Below are 18,629 nucleotides of genomic sequence, written 5' to 3' on the forward strand. Positions count from 1 at the left end.
AAGATCTGTTCCTAGCATCTGCGGTTCCAGCCCAAGAAGGCAGTTTATAAACAGAAATCAAAGGGTCTGGAGGACCAATGTCCACTCTGCCACAGGAATGATCAAAAATTATTTTTCTGCAGTACCACAACCTCACACGACACTACAGGAGGCGTCTTGTCAGTGTCATTCCTCCCAGAGGAGGATTTACAAAATCCTAACAACAGAGGTGTGAATAAATGTGTCCCTTGCGTTTTTGTGCATCACAATTCAGACAGATCTGACTTATCTCTGCACATGACTGTTAATCCAATTAGCAGCTTTTTCAATTATGTGATTGTCTTTGTTCCTGTTTCATTTAGGGTCTTTATAATCTGGAGGCTAGTATATCAACAGGCTCAGTTAAGCATTCTGTGTATATACATCAGCCATTGGAGTTCCAAAGGTTTTGGACAAATGCAGTAATCATATGCGTAACTTTAGCAGAGATGTGTGGTTGAGATCAAAAGATATGTTATGCCTAAAAATGTGAATGATGACCCACCATTACACAGAATGAGAGTTTCATGCAATACAGTTTCACCGATATAGGTGAAGGAGAAATTCGCAGCAGGAATAAACCTTCACTCGTTCCTTTGTAGCCCACGCATGGAAAATTACTTGGGGAAAATTAAAACTTAAAAACTGAACTGGTAAATGAGGATCTTTTAATATCCTGTGTGTATTATGACACTATTTTCTGGTTTTGACAAATCGGATCAATTTATAGATTATATCGTTATATTAAGAAATATTACAGATAAAAGGAAGCTGTCATGTCCTTCCTGCTTGGGTTACTTGTAGCTTATTTTTTGAATGATGTTATTTATGTGTTTCCTGAGGGATCCCAGAGATTCGGCTGGAGTATGTGTGGGCAGTTCAGATCCCCTGCAGCACTTAGTATAGATGAAGTGCTTACTGGTTTCAGTCTGAAATTCCCAGTTTCCCAACTTGTTTAGTTAGTGGGCTAATGATTTGGCTGACATTGCTTTTCAGGATTGTAACATCTATCAATTTTCTAACCACATCTTCCAGTTCAGGACTGGGTTGCAGCTATGGCCTATCCTGCCAAGCAATGGTTGCAAGGCAGGCTACACCCTGGGCGGGACGCCAGTCCATTGCAGAATCTCAGTTATCAAGAATAAAGCCTATTTTTGTGGAGGCACATCAGTTTGTCAGCCAGCAGTGCATTGCAGTACACACAGACACACACACTCGCAACAGGGCCAGTTTTACCAGAAGCCAGTTACCCTTCCAGTCTGCTTTTGGACTGTGGGAGGAAACTGGAGTATCTAGAGGAAACCCGCAAGAAAAATGGGGAGAACATACAAACTCCGCACAGATAGCACCTTAGGACTGGAATTGCAATGCTGACCGCTGTACCATCATGCCGTCTGTATTGTAACATGAAAGGATTCACTCATGGGCTGTTGTGTGTGGCAATTGTGGGGCTCGTGAAAGCGTTGCTGGTTTATACAGTACATTAAACTAGGGTCCAGACTGTGGTTGTTAAAGATCCCAAGGTACTGTTGGTAATTGGAGGGACTTCTCCTCCTGATTGGGGCTGCTGGTGTAGAAGGGCTGCTCATCACCCAGGTGGGTTCTGCTCTGGAGGGGTGCAGTGAGACCCCTCCTGTATCTTAGGAGCTTTGGGATGTAAAGCCCTTTACAAATGCAAGACATTTTTAATTACTTAGTGTTGGATTCTAATGCAAATTGCTACCTGGATGAAGGCATTAGCCAAAGTGGTTCTATCCGGGCAATAATTAAAGGTGTTTTTACTTTTAATTGCTTTCTGATTGTTGCTGAGCCTTTTTTAAAAAATTCCATCTTCTTCATTTGCCAGCTGCTGTATGGTGTTTTCCACTGTGCTATTACTCTGACTGTGGTCGCTTTCATAACAATAAACGGGCAACAGAGTGTTCAGAAAATTATCTGCAGCAAAAGGAGCTTTGCTGCTTTGTCTCTCCTCAGCTTAATGTGCCCTCCTCCCTGCTGAACTGTATTTTATTATTCTGAAAAATACCAGGTGTCTGGAAATTGTTTCATTTTCCTGAGGCAGGGCTTGCATTCATACTACGATCACGTTCAAAATCTGTGCGCTGGGGGCACATAGTTAACCAAATATGCATTTGAAATGCTTGTAGCCTGCTAATTGGGAAATTCTAAACTAAACTAAAAAAAAAATCAATTCATGAGTCAATCCTGTATGTGGGTTCTGTTTGGCTTCTCAGGTAGTCAGGTTGCAGTATGTTTCTGTGTGTCAGTGTGCTTGTATGTTATAAAAATCAATTTGCATTAAATGCAGGGTCCTGCTTTATGCTAGCAGAACTGTGTTTTTTTTTTTGCTTTCCTGAAATCCAAAGGCTGGTAGGTTAGTGCCAACAATAATATCAGATTTCCTGAGTGTTAAAAAAAAATTGTAAGACTTGAGAGCAAATTACCGAAAGTGGTTCTTCGTTCTTAACGGGTCGTCTGGGAGAGTGATGTTGCTGTATGTGATGGGAGGCTGGTTTCAGTGCCATGCCAGTTTTTGGTTCACTCCGCTAATTGTTGGGGGAATTGAGAAATGAGGGTCTTTGTCATCAGTATATGTAGCTAGTGGAGGCGAAATGCAAAATGTTTATCAGGAGAACGTCGGCTGAATAGAATAAGCCTTTTGGTCCATCTGGTTTGACGGCTAATGGCTTGTTGACGGAAAATATTTTTATTTCATGGTTCTCCCGAAGGATCTCGGTGAATCTGCATTCATAGTGTGGCTTGGTGGCATCTCCCATACATCTGCTATTCACATGATAGGTGTGGCCCTGTGAATAAGTGGCTAAGTCCTGAATGAGCCCGCAGTAGTGTTCTTCATGTCTGTTTCTTCCCAGGTATCAGCCTGAAGAATGTGAACAGGTGTTGATACTTTTGTTCTAGTTTCATTTAGGTTATTAGAGTATGATAATGTCCCCTTCTCTTACATGTTACTGGGCTCTTTTGTCTTTAAATTAAGCTGTGGTCTGACAATAGTTTCTACACAGTTAGCCCACCTGGAAGTGCATTTAAAGCTGAGAACAGAAGGCACTTCTTTACACAAGGGGTTGTGGGAGTATGGAACAAGCTACCCAGTGGTATTGTTGGAGCCAAAGCGTCTTCGAGGAAATAACTGGATGAGATCCTTGAATCAATTAGAAGCTAACAACCAAGCAGGCTAGATGGGCAGGATAACCACCTCTCATTTGTAGCTTGTATACATTTTTGATGTTTCTTTCCCAGTTGTGTTTGACAGCTCTTAATGGTATAACCAGGAATTGGTCAGCCGCTTTCCAATCATTGAAAACTTCACTTTTATATGATCCTTTTACCTGAATTTTACACTAAGCTTAATTTGCATCGGCACAGCTCCATACAGTATATATACGTCTACATTTGCTGTAAATTTGTCGTAGTTTTCACGCCCCCCTCCCCACTCATACACCCTCACCCTGCAGGTTTGTGTCAGTCAGAGAACCTTCGGTCTGAGTCTGGATTAAATCAATACTCCAACCCTCCCTCCTGGCACAAATTACAGACCCTGGTCTTGCTGGTGGCTTTTCGCTGGGAAGAAGGTAAAAAAGCCTCTTGCAGACAGAAACTGTGCAGTGTGAGGTTTGGAGTTTGAGATTCACAGGGTGGGTCCAAGCCACAGTCGCTGGTGCAGATTAGGAAGAGCAGTGGTCCTGGTATTTATGGTTGCAGTGCTATAAAGCCTTTGCCCAGGTTGCAATTTCATGTTTTAAAGCTTCCTTTTCCTTGTTGGACGTGTGAGCTACTATTTCGTCTTCCCTGGGTGCTGTGTCTCTGTGGATTCCTGTGAAGTTTGTGAAGTGGAGGGACTGTCTTGTGGAAGTTGCTGTGCTGCTAACTGTCGCAGATGCTTCTTCGCTGGTTAGACAAGAGTGTCCTTTCCCAACCCGATACCCAGTATTCTGTGATGTCACACGAAGGCTGGCACCGTGGCTGGATTCTTTTCCAGACAAGGGTATCATCTTTGTGCCTTTGGATGTTGTCTCCTGGCCAGCGTGGGTTTTCTCAATGTGCTCTGGTTGTCTCCCACCCCCTGGAGGCAGGCTGGTCAGGTCAACTGGTATCTCTAACCATCCTTGTGTGTGTGCCCTGTGATGGACTGGCACTGTGTCTAGGAGATAGGCTTGCCTTGTGCTCTGTGCTTGTGGGAGCAGCTCCAGGCTGTGGTGGCCCTTTCTAAAATTAACTGACTGATAATGAAAGGATGAAATACCAAATGGATAAGTTTAAAAATATTTGGATTTTTATATACACTAAGCCTAATTGACCTGCTGTAAAACGAACTGATTTTTTGTTGTTGTGATGCACGGTTTTCCTATGTTCTGGTACAATCAAGAAAACCTTTAAAATACAGTTGAAATATTAGGGTCAGGTTCAGGGTCAATGTGGGCTCTTCCAAAGGCCAGCAAATGTTCTATAACTGATTGGCACATTGATGGATGTAAGAAATTAAAAGAACAGTCGACTTTCTCCCAGAACTTACGGCTCAGACTGCTCTTTGAGTGTGATCTTTTCTCATTCATCCACCCATTTTCTTACTGCTTTGTCCAATTCAGGGTCGTGGCAGAGCTGGATCTCACCTAGCAACAGGCACAAGGCGGGATACTCTCTGTATGGGATGCCAGTCCGTCACAGGGCACACACAGACACAAACACACTCGCACCAGAGCCAGTTTTACCAGAAGCCAATTATTCTACCAGTAACTCTTGGGACCGTAGGAAACCAGAGTTCTTTAGACGTCCTGGCAGGCGGCACCCCAGGTCTGGAATTGAACCCAGGGCCCCAGTGCTGCGAGGCAGCAATGCAAACCACTGTGGTACTGTGCCACCATCTTATCCATTTTCCTTCTTATTTCAATATTTGTTCAAAATGTTGCTCTTTACTTGTGAGTAATGTCTCTCCTTTGTTCAGGACAGCTGAATAAACAACAAGGTCATTAGTTTAATTAATTATCGCTAGTCCTTGTACATGAGTTTCCAACAGAAACGGAGTGCTTGCTGCTGTGCATCTGCCCAATTAAACTCTTGCATAGATGGCCTTTTCAATTAAGACATTCTGATTCTTACTTCCCATTCTGTAGCTATTCTGCCCCTGTGTGCTTTCAGTCGATTTTTTATTTACCATGGACTGGCAAATGGAGAAATAACTCATCACTTTTCTTTCAGTTTGCCATAAAATGCCATCCTTTATTTAACCCATTTTGCAGTTGAATTGTTGAAGAAGGTGGGTGGTTGCATTGAAGTCTTGGGTATATGGATGCATATGACCGCAGACCACTTTTAAATGCAAGAAGCAGTAGTTATAATATTATTTTTTTTTAATGTCTAATAGCAGCACCAATCCATCCTTCAGGTCAGTAGTGTTTGAGTGGTGTTTTGCTGAGCTACTCCACATTCTGCAACAGGAGATTCAGCTCAGACATGCAAGTTCTGCCCTGCCTGTTTCAGAGTCCAGATGTTGTGTAATGTAGCATATAGAGCAAACACGATGATGTGAACTCTCTAAAAACCTGAGCATATGTTTTCATCCCATTATGACATTCTTGTTCCACTAGTGCTATGTTGAAATTGGGTGCCCCCTAGCATTTGTAAACTTGAATTATTTTTTCTCCGTAAAAGAGGGGTGAGTATCAAGCACGGTTCCTTACAAAAATATTATTTTTTATGCTGCATTGCTGCTAAGCAGGAGAGAGAGCACAGACTGGAGGGGAGTAGTGTCTGATGGGAGTGCCTTGAGCTCATGGATGCTCGGCACTCTGGGTATACTGTAGCATTTTTGAGCTCACTGTAGCCCTCTTGTGCTCTGCAGATTTAGAAGCTGAGACAACTGTGTGGAGTAATGGTTAGAGCTCTGGACTCATATCAGACGTGGGATGAAATCCTGGTTAAGGTGAAGCAAGGTACTTCAGTGAGATTGCTGCAGTAAAATACCCAGCTCCTGAATTTTGATTCAGGTCTCTGGTCAGATCCTTGTTTTGCTCAATGTGAGGATTATAGCCATTGAGGAAGGTTGTTTACGGTGGATTGGTGAACTTTTTTTTTTAATAAAATGGATGAGAAGACCAAAGATTCTATACTTGTTCAGAGATGCTTTAGTAAAGGACATCTGATTAGGAACAGTAATTTTTGGAACATGTAGCTCAGGATGTTTGTCAATCTACTGTCTTCATTTGTTGTCATTAATAATGCTCAACATTAGGGCAGAGCTGTGGCACTGTGGCCAAGGATCTGCACCTGTCCCTGGAAGGTTGCTGGTTCAAATCCCACGGCCCGCAGAGGAATCCTACTCCGTTGGGCCCCTGAGCAAGGCCCTTAACCCCAGCTGCTCCAGGGGTGCTGTATAAATGGCTGACCCTGCGCTCTGATCACAAGCTTCTCTTTCCCTGTCTGTGGGTCTCATGGAGAGCAAGCTGGGGTATGCAAAAAGTCAAATTCCTAATGCAAGAAATTGTATATGTCCAATATAGTGATCTTATAGTGCTTATGTGTGCTGAAAATAAATGTTCTTTGAAAGCTACAAGAAAATATATATTTTATGGATTCTTTACAGGAACAAACATTTACAAGAGGGAAAAAATTATGGACATTTTAAACCTACTGCTCACGTAATTTGACTTTTCTCTGATGATCTAGTCCATCTTGCTTAGTTTCCTAAGATCATCAGTCACCTCAGCCTGCCATGAACAAAAAGACCATAGCTCCCACTTTGAACGTTTCTACTAGATGAGTCCCTCAGACACTCTCCCTAACAGAAGTATTTAAATTAGACTGTACTGTAAATTAGCGTTACACCCCTGTGCAGATTATTCAGAGAAGATGCTAGGAAGTTTGCCTTTTCTGAGAGTTGATTGAGCACCTAAATTATTCTGTCAAGAAAACCGATCACATTAAAAGTCATTTTGCTCTCCAGGTGTACAATAATGAAGACGAGTGGACGATTACTCTGGTCTAATTTGTACGATATGCATGTACAGGATAGGTCATTCATTTTTGGAAGATACATTCTTTTTTCTAAAAACACTCTCAAATAAGGTTTAATGCTGCAAAATTTTAATGAATTTGTTTGCATTTTCTCAGAAAGGGACAGCGTCATCAGTTATTTCACTTTCTTAATTATCTCGAGCTTCCATGTAAGAAGTTTTCCTGTATCAAATTCCGTAGCCTGCAAGGTTGCGCAGGAGCTCGGTAACGTGCCTCTGACACACTTATATGCAGTTATTAGCAATTGTGTGCACGGATATGGGCCCCTGCAAATGTAAGAATTATTTTCTTAGTCGGCTGAAGCCAGAAATGTTTTAGATTTTATGCTTTTGCTTGCTTCAGAGATTGTGATAAAAGAAGTAAAAAAAATTAAATAATTTTTGGATTTGTACCTTTACAAATTGCGTCGCCCAAATGAGGAGACATTAGCTCTTACGTGCAGAATGTGCTCAAACACGGATGGAGCTTTAATGTTTCGTTTGTTTATATATCTAAATCAATTGAGAGCAGTTTCTGCTTTCCAGTGAAAACCTGGAGCTCTCTTAGTAGAGCAAGCTATAATTGGAGCCATGTGAGAGCAGTGCTGAAGTGGTATCGAAGAGCTGTGAGCTACAACAGAAATGTGTCAACCAGCATGTGAACGCATGATCCTCCTCTCTGGAGTCCAGAGTGCTATCACTGTTCCTCATGACACACCCCTTACTTGTTCTCCCTGCCCTGAGTCCAGGATGATGCTTACTGCTTGTTAAACAGTGAGGAGTAGTGACCTGGTATTGTTTATTGCTTCTGGTGAATCGATTAATAAAGAAGACTTGTCCTTTATTTACAATTACGTGACGTCCTTGACATTTAGTTATTTGTTTGCATTTGTAGTATAAAAACTATTATATTGAGTTATCACTTGAAGTTGAAACTCTCTAGAAATTATAAAATGCAGGGAGTGTATACATACAGTATATATTAAAATTATAAGAAACATTCAGTATCTATATATGATACAAGATGCAGATCTGAACATTTTTAGGTTGTACATTAGGTCATCAAAAATATTGTTACATATTTTTTCTAGCAAATAAGGCATACTGTTAAATAACCAATTAAATTGTATTGCTTTGATGTTTCTATGGACCTGTGGAGTTTGTGGTTGAGGTGTGTTAAGTTAGGATAGGTCTTAGGATCTGCTGTGATAGTGCTGAAAGAGAGGCATACAGAACTGTAGTTCCTCGTTTCTCAAGATAGGTCAGACTCCACACTTACATGGATGGTGATTAATCCGCTGATTAGATTTGTAGTAGTCGCAGTTTTTGGCTTTTGTTGTCGTAAAGCGAAAAGTCTGCTCCATATCGAAACCAAGTTCTTCATGAAATATCACTTTAATGAGTATCTGTCAACTGCATCCTGGCCAGGTACTTTAATAAAAAACTGCTTTTTTAGAGGTTGTGGCAAGACCATTCCTTTTAATTTTGGCATGTTTAATTTTAATAATAATAATAGTAATTGCTTACACGTATACAGCGCTTTTCTGCACACTCCACTCAAAGTGCTTTACAGGTAATGGGGATCCTCTCCACCACCACCAATGTGCAGCCCTACCAGGATGATGCGACAGCAGCCATAGTGTGCCAGAACGCTCACCACACACCTGCACCTCTCAGTGCGGAGGAGAGCAGAGTAATGAAGCCAATTCATAGAGGGGGATTATTAGGAGGCCATGATTGGTAAGGGCCAATGGGAAATTTGGCTAGGATGCCGGGGTTACACCCCTACTCTTTTCGAGAAATGCCCTGGGATTTTTAATGACCACAGAGAGTCAGGACCTCGGTTTTACGTCTCATCCGAAAGACGGCGCCTGTTTACAGTATAGTGTCCCTGTCACTATACTGGGGCATTAGGACCCACATGGACCGCAGGGTGAGCGCCCCCTGCTGGCCCACTAACACCTCTTCCAGCAGCAACCTTAGTTTTTCCCAGGAGGTCTCCCATCCAGGTCCTGACCAGGCTCACACCTGCTGAGCTCCAGTGGGCTGCCAGCTGTGAGTTGCAGAGTGATATGGCTGCTGGCAATTTTGTGTGTTTTGGAGTAAGAACCGCAGGGTGGTGTGACCCTTCATCCTGCCGCAGTGAGCAGTTTCAGACCCGCTGGCTTCACGTTATTCAACCCCTTCCTTTCTGGACAGACTGTTTCGAAATTCACAAGAGGTGAAACCATGGCTTCCTCACTCTGTCACACTGGTCTCCGGCTCAGACACCAGCCCGATCTTCAGGTCGTTAAAGGTGCCTCTTTGGCTCACCATAAGGGCAAAGTATTCAAATATTGGCCATGTGCATGTCTGCATGTGTGTTAGACACATAGAAGGATTTGTGTGAGCCTCAGCAGCACGTTTTGGTACAAGGACATGTGTGAAACCCAATATGAATGTTTGCTGAAGGTTTAAACCGTGGAACCACTTAACCTTTAACATGTAAAGTAACGGCACCTCTCACAGAATTAATATTTATAATAATAAACTATTTTGTATAGCGCCTTTAAAGGTGGCTTCTCAAAGCGCTTTACAGAATGACAACAGCAATAAATAAAAAGAATACACAAGATAAAACACAATTACAATATACAGAGGAGACCGTGGATGGTGGTACTAAGAAAAGCAGAGGGGTGACGAATGGAACCAGTTAAGTAAAGGCTCTTCTAAAGAAGAAGGTTTTGAGTCTGGATTTGAAGGAGTTTAGAGAAGGTGACTCTCTGATATCCTTGGGCAGAGAGTTCCAGAGCTTGGGGGCATAACAGGAGAAGGCCCTGTCACCCATGTAATGTAGATGGGCTTGGGGGACAGTAAGGGGACAAGAGTTAGAAGAGCGAAGGTTGCGAGGTGGGGAGTAGGGCGATAATAGTTCAGACAGGTACTGAGGTGCCAAGCCATGCAGAGCCTTATAGGTGAGCATGCGGATTTTAAAGTCCACACGGAATTTGACCGGAAGCCAGTGCAAGGACTCCAGGAAAAGAGTAATGTGATCATTTGCACTAGACCTGGTCAGGATTCTGGCTGCTGAATTTTGGACATACTGCAGTTTGTTCAATGTAGATTTAGATACCCCAGCGAGTAGAGCATTACAGTAGTCAATTCGAGAGACCACAAATGTGTTGATCAGCTTTTCAGCCACAGTTAGTGAGTTCTAATATTTCATCTTTGTGTGAAAAGAGGTTAAATTCTTTCCAGGTGAATCCCTGGAAAAACCACTCTGTTGCGGAACAAGAACTACACGTGATGTGCTGAGGTAGTGCTGTTGAACTAAGTACTGTTGTCAAAGATTCATCTAAAAAGGCTTCTTGTTTTATGAACAAACTCAGTGTGTGTACTATTTAATCCTTGTTTGTTTTGTTTTAGGATGGCAGAGCCTCGGTTTAATAATCCCTATTTCTGGCCTCCTCCACCAACCATGCCCAGCCAGGTAAGAACATCTACAGTTTTTCGGGGGCGGGTTTCTCCTGCAGTTTCTTTAAACTGTGATGCTCTGTTAGACAAGAAACCAGTGTCAGCCATGTGCTGGGATCATTTGCTGTTAAATAAAGGGGTCTTCTAGTGTTCATTGCAAACAGAACTCTTAATTATTGGCTCATCTAGACTTTAAAAGAAATTATTTTGCATGTTCAAATAACCCAGTGGTTGAAACTGCACTGTGAAGCCAATTAACGTATGCCCGGATTTCAAACTTCTTCAAGGTCTTCTAAAGCTTATTAACTGAAGGATGCAACTGAGTTAAAGCACAGAAATCCTTTCCGAGCTGTTAAATTTAACAAGGGCAAATTAGACTGAGGGCTTAACACAGATTGGAGCCAAGATGCTACATACCCTTCAGCAACAGAGTGTGACTGGCGCACTGGTAGGCTTCTGAATACAGTATCACAAAACCAAGTGCATCTACAGCAGGTTGTTTCAGGGTGATTGGGTATTTATTAAGAGCATGTTTCTTGTAAGTGTTGATGTGTAAAAGGTGCATATCGCCAGTGTACGATCTGAAAACTTTGACTTTAACAGACTCCAAGAGACATAGCGAGTTGGACTTTACCTGTCCCTTGTTCTTGACCACTCGTCACGTCAAACCTCTGTGTTTGCAAAGAGAGGAAGAAAAGCCTTGTTAGAGTGGGGTTAACCGGAGCAAGAATGTTAGCCGCTGTGCTCTTGGGATGTGTTGTGTCTTGTTCGTGCTGTGCTCTTGGGCTGCCTCTGGGGAGACCTCCTCTTCCCTGTAGGCGCTGTGGGGCTCCGCTTGGAAGGTGATTGAGCGCACGTTTCCACACGGCGCGCGTGGTCTGAGCCTCTCGTTCTCTCCCATGAGAGCCCTTCACAAGGGCATAACAACTTTCTATGTTTTTTTTTAAAAAAGAGAAGAGGAGATCCTTAATTTACACTTTTCTTTCAATGTAATTTACACACAAATAATTAATTGCTCACGGTAGAAAGTTCTATACCATTTAGCATAAAGATCACACCCACTTGCTCACATAAGTGATAGACATAATTAGTAAATAGGTCAAATCAGCATAGACACAGAATTAACACAGGTTATTGTATCTAGTAATGTTGGAGGCCCAAAATACCTATAAATGGCATCAAAACGGCTTTCCTCCAGGTCCTCCAGTTTCCTCCCACAGTCCAAAGATATACTGGTAGGTAAATTGGCTTCTGGGAAAACTGGCCCTGGTGTGAGTGTGTGTGCCCCGTGGTGGACTGGTGACCCATCCAGGGTGGACCCTGTCTTGTGCCTGGTGCTTGCTGGGATAGGCTCCGGCTCCCCCGTGACCCTGAATTGTATGAAGCCGTTAGAAAACGGAGGGATGGATTGTATGGACAGATGAAATATTTTTCTTAGTAAAATGATCTGCTTTGATGCCTTAATTAAGGTTTTAAATAGCTAGCAAAACCTGAACATAAAGACATAAATGGACATTTTTAACTGTAGCTGGAAGCCTTGAAGACTCAAGTATTCATTGACCCAGATCCAGCTGTTGTCTCATTAGATAACAATTAGTCTACTTTAAACAACATCCTCGTCACCTCTTAAAATTTAGGAAATCCCCTTTTCCCTCTAGTATAACTGCAACAACTACTCTAGAGGCTAAGAAACTTTGAAGTTTTTTACCTTGCTTGGAAAGACAGGGTCTTGAATTATAAGTGTGCACTGTCCTCAGCCAGTCAGATGACTCTCGCTTAACAGGCACAAGTTAAAACAATTATTTTGAACACAGCAATTTAACAAGCCAACCAACGCCAGGAGCTCGCTCAGAAACCAAAAACCCTCTGCTGCTTTCCCACAATAAAAGTTTTGCTGCTACAAGAAAGCAGATATCAAATACTGTGACCAAATCAGTTGACCCAATTTCAGATAAAGACATTGCCTCTTCCTTGAGGCCAAAATACATTTTTGACTCATGAGTGTTGCACAGACAGGAAGTGAGGATTGAAATCGAAGAAGCAGTGCTTGTTTACTGTTTGTAGACCTTTGTTTAAGCTTTTCTAGTTGTATGTTTTTGTCTCAAGCACAGTGGGGGGAAAAAAACTTGGCTTTGCTCCTGGAGTGTTTCTGCTCACTTGAGGAGGAGCTGGAGTGTTTCCTGTAGAACTGTTATTGGAGGTGTGGACAGGGCAGTGTGTGTGGAGTTACAGGGAGTGCGTAGAACTCTGCAGGTACTGTGGATTGTAGAGCTTCAGGAGCAAGCAGACAGGCTCCTGGCCGGTGGATCCGGTTGTTAAGGTCCATGTTGGAGCAAAAGACAGACATTATTTGTTCCGTTAACTGTGGAATGTCCTGACGTGATACTGGAAATCTACTTTCATTTCAACGGATGAATAAGCTTCCTAATTGAACAGATCACCTCCTTCACTTTTATTGTTTCAGGAGTTTAGATGTTTTTTTTTTTACTTTGGCCACCCCTGTTTATTATCCTCAGCACTGCAATGGGGTGTGAGTAAACATGTAAAAGGAGTATTGGGAATATAGCCAGTATATAGCTCGTATCTAGATGAGCTATGTTGGTACAGACCTACCCAGAATTAGATAGATAATACTTTATTGATCCCGAAGGGAAATTGATGTGTTACAGCAGTCCAGCCCAAGACGAGCAAAAACAGACATCACAATAGATGAAAAATTATACAAAATAAATATAAAATAAATAAAAATAAATACATAGGTGTGTGCAAAATATGATGATCATAGTCACTGAAAACAATAAAATATGTGCAAAATGTGCATAGGTTTATACAGATTGACTATTATGACTATAATTCAAGCTAAAGGTGCTTCTACCAAGCACTGACTCAGGTGTCTGTACCCATTCTTCTAGGTTTTCATCTGAGATTACTTTTCAGAATGTTTGGGCATTTGTTTTTCTCTTGGAGGTTGTGTGTTACAATATGTGAACAAAAGTTAAATCAATTCTGATTAATGTGACATGATTTCAGGCTGTTAGGCCACAGTATGTGTTATTTTGGAAAAAGTGTGTAGAACTTCTATAGACACTATAACCAGAGTGTGTTCCTGCCCACAAATATTGCACACAATGCTGAGAAATTGAGTGTGTAATACCCTTTTTTCTGCCCAAACCGGGTTTTGCCTAGACTATGGCCAGCAGCCATATCACCCTGCAACTCACAGCTGGCAGCCCACTGAAGCTCAGCAGGTGTGAGCCTGGTCAGGACCTGGATGGGAGACCTCCTGGGAAAAACTAAGGCTGCTGCTGGAAGAGGTGTTAGTGGGGCCAGCAGGGGGAGCTCACCCTGCAGTCTGTATGAATCCTAATGCCCCAGTATAGTGATGGGGACACTATACTGTAAAAAAAGCACAGACTTTCCGATGAGACATAAAACCGAGATCCTGACTCTTTGTGGTCATTAAAAATCCCAGGGTGTTTCTTGAAAAGAGTAAGTTTGTTACCCTGGTGTCCTGCCAAATTTCCCCCTGGCCTTCATGGCCTCCGAATAATCCCCATCTATGAATTGGCTTCATCACTCTCTTCTCCTCCCCACTGAGAGCTGGTGTATGGGGAGTGTACTGGCGCACTATGGCTGCCGTCGCATCATCCAGGTGGGGCTGCACACTGGTGATGGTTGAGGGAAATCCTTATCACCCATAAAGTGCTTTGAGTGCAGTGTCCTGAAAAGTGCTATAAATGTAAGGAATTGTTACTAGACTAAAGCTAAATCAATTTACTGCTATAAAGCTTCTAACAGAAGCAGAGACACTGGCCACGTGACACCAGTACTGGCATCTCTACACTGGCTCTCAATTATACCGGGTCAGTATCGCAGTCCTGTGGAGGACTGGCAGTCTGTCCAGGGTGTATACGGTCTTGCGTCCATTGCCTGAGGGGTCAGGCTTTGGCTCTGGCGTGACCCGGTATTGGAAAAAATGATTACAGAATGAATAGTCGATTTTTTTATTTTTACAAAGCCCTTAAAGGGACAGGCCCCATCTTAAATGATCTTACTTATTGATCCCCTGGACTCTGCAGTTCTGAGCACTTTCAAAAAGCTTACTGGTGTTCCAGCATTTGCCTTCAATGCTCTGAGTTCCCTTCAATAAAGGAGTCTCTGGCAATATCAGTCTTTTTAAACCAGGTTGAACATGGGAGATTTTAATGCCTCATCCCCGTGCCTGTAACAGAGCAGCCTTGTTTGGACTGTAAGAGTGAGGTTGAGCAGCCAGAGGGCAGCATTGAGACACTCCCAACTAGAGCAAACCTCCCATTCTCATGAGGAGATGAAGGAATCGGTCACACCTGTGGGTAGAAATACCTCAAAAAAGACGTTCAGAGTAGACGGAGCTTGGTGGTGAGGCCTTGGAGCATATTCAGAGGTTACAAATATTCCAGCTGAGTGAAAACTGAAAATAAGACTGTTGTGTGGAGTTTCTTCATGAGGGGAGCAGGACACAGTCTTGTGCAGATTGAGTTTTATTGAGGACAGCAATGCTCTTGGGTCTGCCCCGCAGAACAGACAACAGAAAGGGGTTTCCATCCCTTATCTACAGTAAAGCCTCGGAAAGAGGTTTGGTTTCACAGTTTCATGGTCTTTTATGGGTATTTGTCCTGTCCTTTGATACTTAGCATAGGTTGAGCGGCTTTTTCCTGTTTATGTCTTGTTGATGGTATTTTTATGGGTGTTTGTCCTGTCTTTTGTTGTGTATCATAAGTTGCTGGAGTTGCTAAAGCAAGTCAGTTTTGTTTTATCTTAGTGTAACCATTGGTGAAGGCCTAATGAGCAGATCCCAGCAATACCTTCCACAGTGTGGTTACGTGCAGTGCTGGATATGTGGGTTATTTACATGACCCAGTTTTAAGACATACCTCATTGCAGCAGCCTTGAGCGTTGTCCTGCCAGCCCACCAGTAACTAAGAAGAGAGGTAGAGGACTGGCCTAACAGGACTGATTTTCACTGCTACTGCTAGAGTGGGAGTCAGGGACCCACTCGTCCAGACCAGCCCTGGGTTGGAAAGGGCTGATCTGCTGGCAGCCTAACATCTCATACATAGGGACAGTTAATTGGACAGGTTCCCCTGCTTCACTGCCAACTTTACTGCCAATTAATGCCTAATTTTCTTTTCTTTAGATAGGATAGATAAGATCACTTTATTGGCCACATACAATTTCTTGTATTAGGAATTTGTCTTTTTGCATACCCCAGATTGCTCTCCATGAGACTCACAGGGAGAGAGAAGCTGGGGGTCAGAGTGCAGGGTCAGCCATTTAAACGGCGCCCCTGGAGCAGTGGGCCTTGCTCAGGAGCCCAACGGAGTAGGATTCCTCTGCCGGCTGCAGGATTTGAACCGGCAACCTCCCAGCCACGGGCGCAGATCCTTAGCCACAGAGCCACCACTCCGTCCCTTAGTTGTTCAGCACTTGTTTAGTTGTTCAGCCTCATGTGAAGCTCCCCGAGACAGCTTGTTGTGAAGTTAAAGATGGATTACTATTAGACTCTAGCCTAATATCTAGGAAACTAGGAAGTATCTACACAGCATTATTAGTGAATCCATACGCGGTCTTTTAATATTGCTTTGTGTGATAGCAGCTGTAAAAACCTGGTTCATTTTGGACATGTTCATGTTGGCATTATTGAGCTTCACCAGGTTACAGTGGTACATTGTAGAATTGTATTAGAAACATCACCATTGAGAAGGCTAATATCTGTCATTCACAAATTGGATTAAAATAATCGCCTTGGAAGTTTTTTAATGAAAAGTTTCGTGCTGTAATAGAATGTAATTGTGCTGTGGAGAACAATAAGCTGACAGCTGGTTATTTGAAAATTATATTTGACTTTTTTAAAGATTTGGATTATATTGAAAAGCAAATGCTGTTTACACTTGGGAATAGCAATATTTTCCTTTTCCTTTTAGCCAGCAGCCATATCACCCTGCAACTCACAACTGGCAGCCCACTGGAGCTCAGCAGGTGTGAGCCTGGTCAGTACCTGGATGGGAGACCTCCTGGGAAAAACTGAGGTTGCTGCTGGAAGAGGTGTTAATGGGGCCAGCAGGGGGCACTCACCGTGTTGTCTGTGTGGGTCCAAATGCCCCAGTATAGTGATGGCGCCGTCCTTCGAATTGGTAAAACCGAGGTCCTGACTCTCTGTGGTCATTAAAAATCCCCGGGCATTTCTCGAAAAGAGTAGGGGTGTAACCCCGGTGTCCTGGCCAAATCTCCCATTGGCCCTTACCAATCATGGCCTACTAATAATCCCCATCTATGAATTGGCTTCATTACTCTGTTCTCCTCCCAACTAATAGCTGGTGTGTGGTGAGTGTTCTGGCGCACTATGGCTGCTGTCGCATCATCCAGGTGGGGGCTACACACTGGTGGTGGTGGTGGAGGGGAGTCCCCATTACCTGTAAGCAATTATTATTATTTACGTCCGACCAGCGTGTAATTCATATTCAGGCCGCTAGATGGAACTAAAGTTACACCAACCCACTCTGTTGAGTCACGTGTTGCCGATTTTTTAAATGTTTTTTCTTGGGGAGGCAAATCTGTAAACAATATTATACAGCATCTGCAGTTTGTTGGTTCTTGTTGTGACAATTATTTCAACAATAAAAATAATGTTTTGTACGAAATTTTAAGTATTTCAAATATTAGTAAGCGAAGCATGAAAGGTTTTGGTTAACATTTTTTAAATGGCATTAGAAATAGAACAGAATATTTAGAACACTGCACATGTTTTATGTGTGTGATTCACATCAGCATTGTAGTTTTTCCCCTGCGTGTGGTCATTGTAATAGAAAAAACAAAAAGGAAAGCAGATGTTTTCTAAAAGTGTCACGATCCAGTAATTTTTAGCTTATATTGCTGGTTAATTGTTTGAGTAACATGCAGACCATACTCCAAACTCTGCTGTGAACCTAGAAGAACTAGTATAAGGGATTTTTAAAATATTTACCGGGTGCAAAATAGGTTTCTCTTCCAAGCAGGTTCAATTTACTGAACATTTCAGTGCTCAAAATGGTAAACATTTTCTTTCTGTTGCAATTTTCTGTCTGACTACTACTTCCAAACTAAAACTACATCTGCTCTGGAAAGCACAAAACTGCATATGCACTGGTGCCCAGGGAAATGCAACAGTCTCTGTTTTTATCTCAATAGCTCACAGGACATACATAATTATTACATTTTCATAGTTTTCTTTGGGTGGGGAAAAAAAATATTGTGCTCAGATCTGGTAATTTCATTAAAAAAAACAATGCTTAGTCTTTGGCATCAAGTTGAAGTAAATTTCCCAAAGAGTTAGTTATTAATTGGAATAAACTGCCAATTTAAAACACAATTTTAATTAACCTAAGAACCATGAAAGATATGGACACTTCCTGCTGAGTGGTTGCTGTCAACGTGATTGAAGGAGGCCAGTCTGTGAGAGAGTTTGGCCAGAGAATGTGATGTTTCAGAAATGAAAAGCCAAAGAAAGCTGGAAACCTGGGCTGTGAGAGAGAGGACGCATTGTGAATGTCTGAGGGTCACCACACACGGGACCTGGGACCATCACATCCATCTGATGCAAATCTGTAGTCCTGGGAAAGGCTGGAGGATTAATGAGAAAGTCTAAGTACAAGTAACTTAAGCATCAGCAGAACGACTGTAGCTCATTGTCTGAACAAAAATGATCTACATGCTTTGCAGACGTTTGGCTGTAGTTGCAGTCTTGTATGGGCAAAAGAACATCTGAGATGTTGCCAGGCAACATGAGTGAGAGTGTTTCCTATACTGATGAATACCGTTTTGCCCTTAACAGACGTGACTGAAGACAATGTCTGTGGAATTGTCGTGGTGAGTGTTGCACCGATTTTCACGTTATTCAAGCCAACCGGTGAGGTGGTGGGAAGAAATCGCCTTTAACATATAAAATGTCTGTGGGCACCTTTTCTGCTTGGTGGTATATTGAGGCAATCCACAGTTTTTCCATTTCTGTTAGCCACACTGGACATGTTGATTTCTCAGCGGGACAATGCAAGACCACACAGACCACACAATGCAAGACTGACTTGAGTCCAGGCAGAACAGCTCTGTGACCAACTCACCAGTCCATCAACAAGA

The 18,629-nt window shown here is 42.6% G+C and overlaps 1 protein-coding gene across 3 annotated transcripts in view; it reads left to right on the top strand.

The window, feature by feature from the left end:
• znf362a (zinc finger protein 362a) overlaps positions 1 to 18,629 on the top strand; it is a 76,244-nt gene that overhangs the window by 14,326 nt on the left and 43,289 nt on the right. For all 3 annotated transcript variants that reach the window (XM_088938318.1, XM_088938319.1, XM_088938317.1), the window contains exon 2: positions 10,431 to 10,494. In XM_088938318.1, coding sequence (XP_088794444.1) covers positions 10,432 to 10,494 — 63 coding nt within the window. In that variant the 5' untranslated portion in view covers position 10,431. The remainder of the gene's footprint in view (positions 1 to 10,430; positions 10,495 to 18,629) is intronic.

The sequence above is a fragment of the Atractosteus spatula genome, chromosome 20 (assembly GCF_055471065.1).
Source record: "Atractosteus spatula isolate fAtrSpa1 chromosome 20, fAtrSpa1.hap1, whole genome shotgun sequence".
In the NCBI taxonomy this organism is placed as follows: Eukaryota; Metazoa; Chordata; class Actinopteri; order Semionotiformes; family Lepisosteidae; genus Atractosteus; species Atractosteus spatula.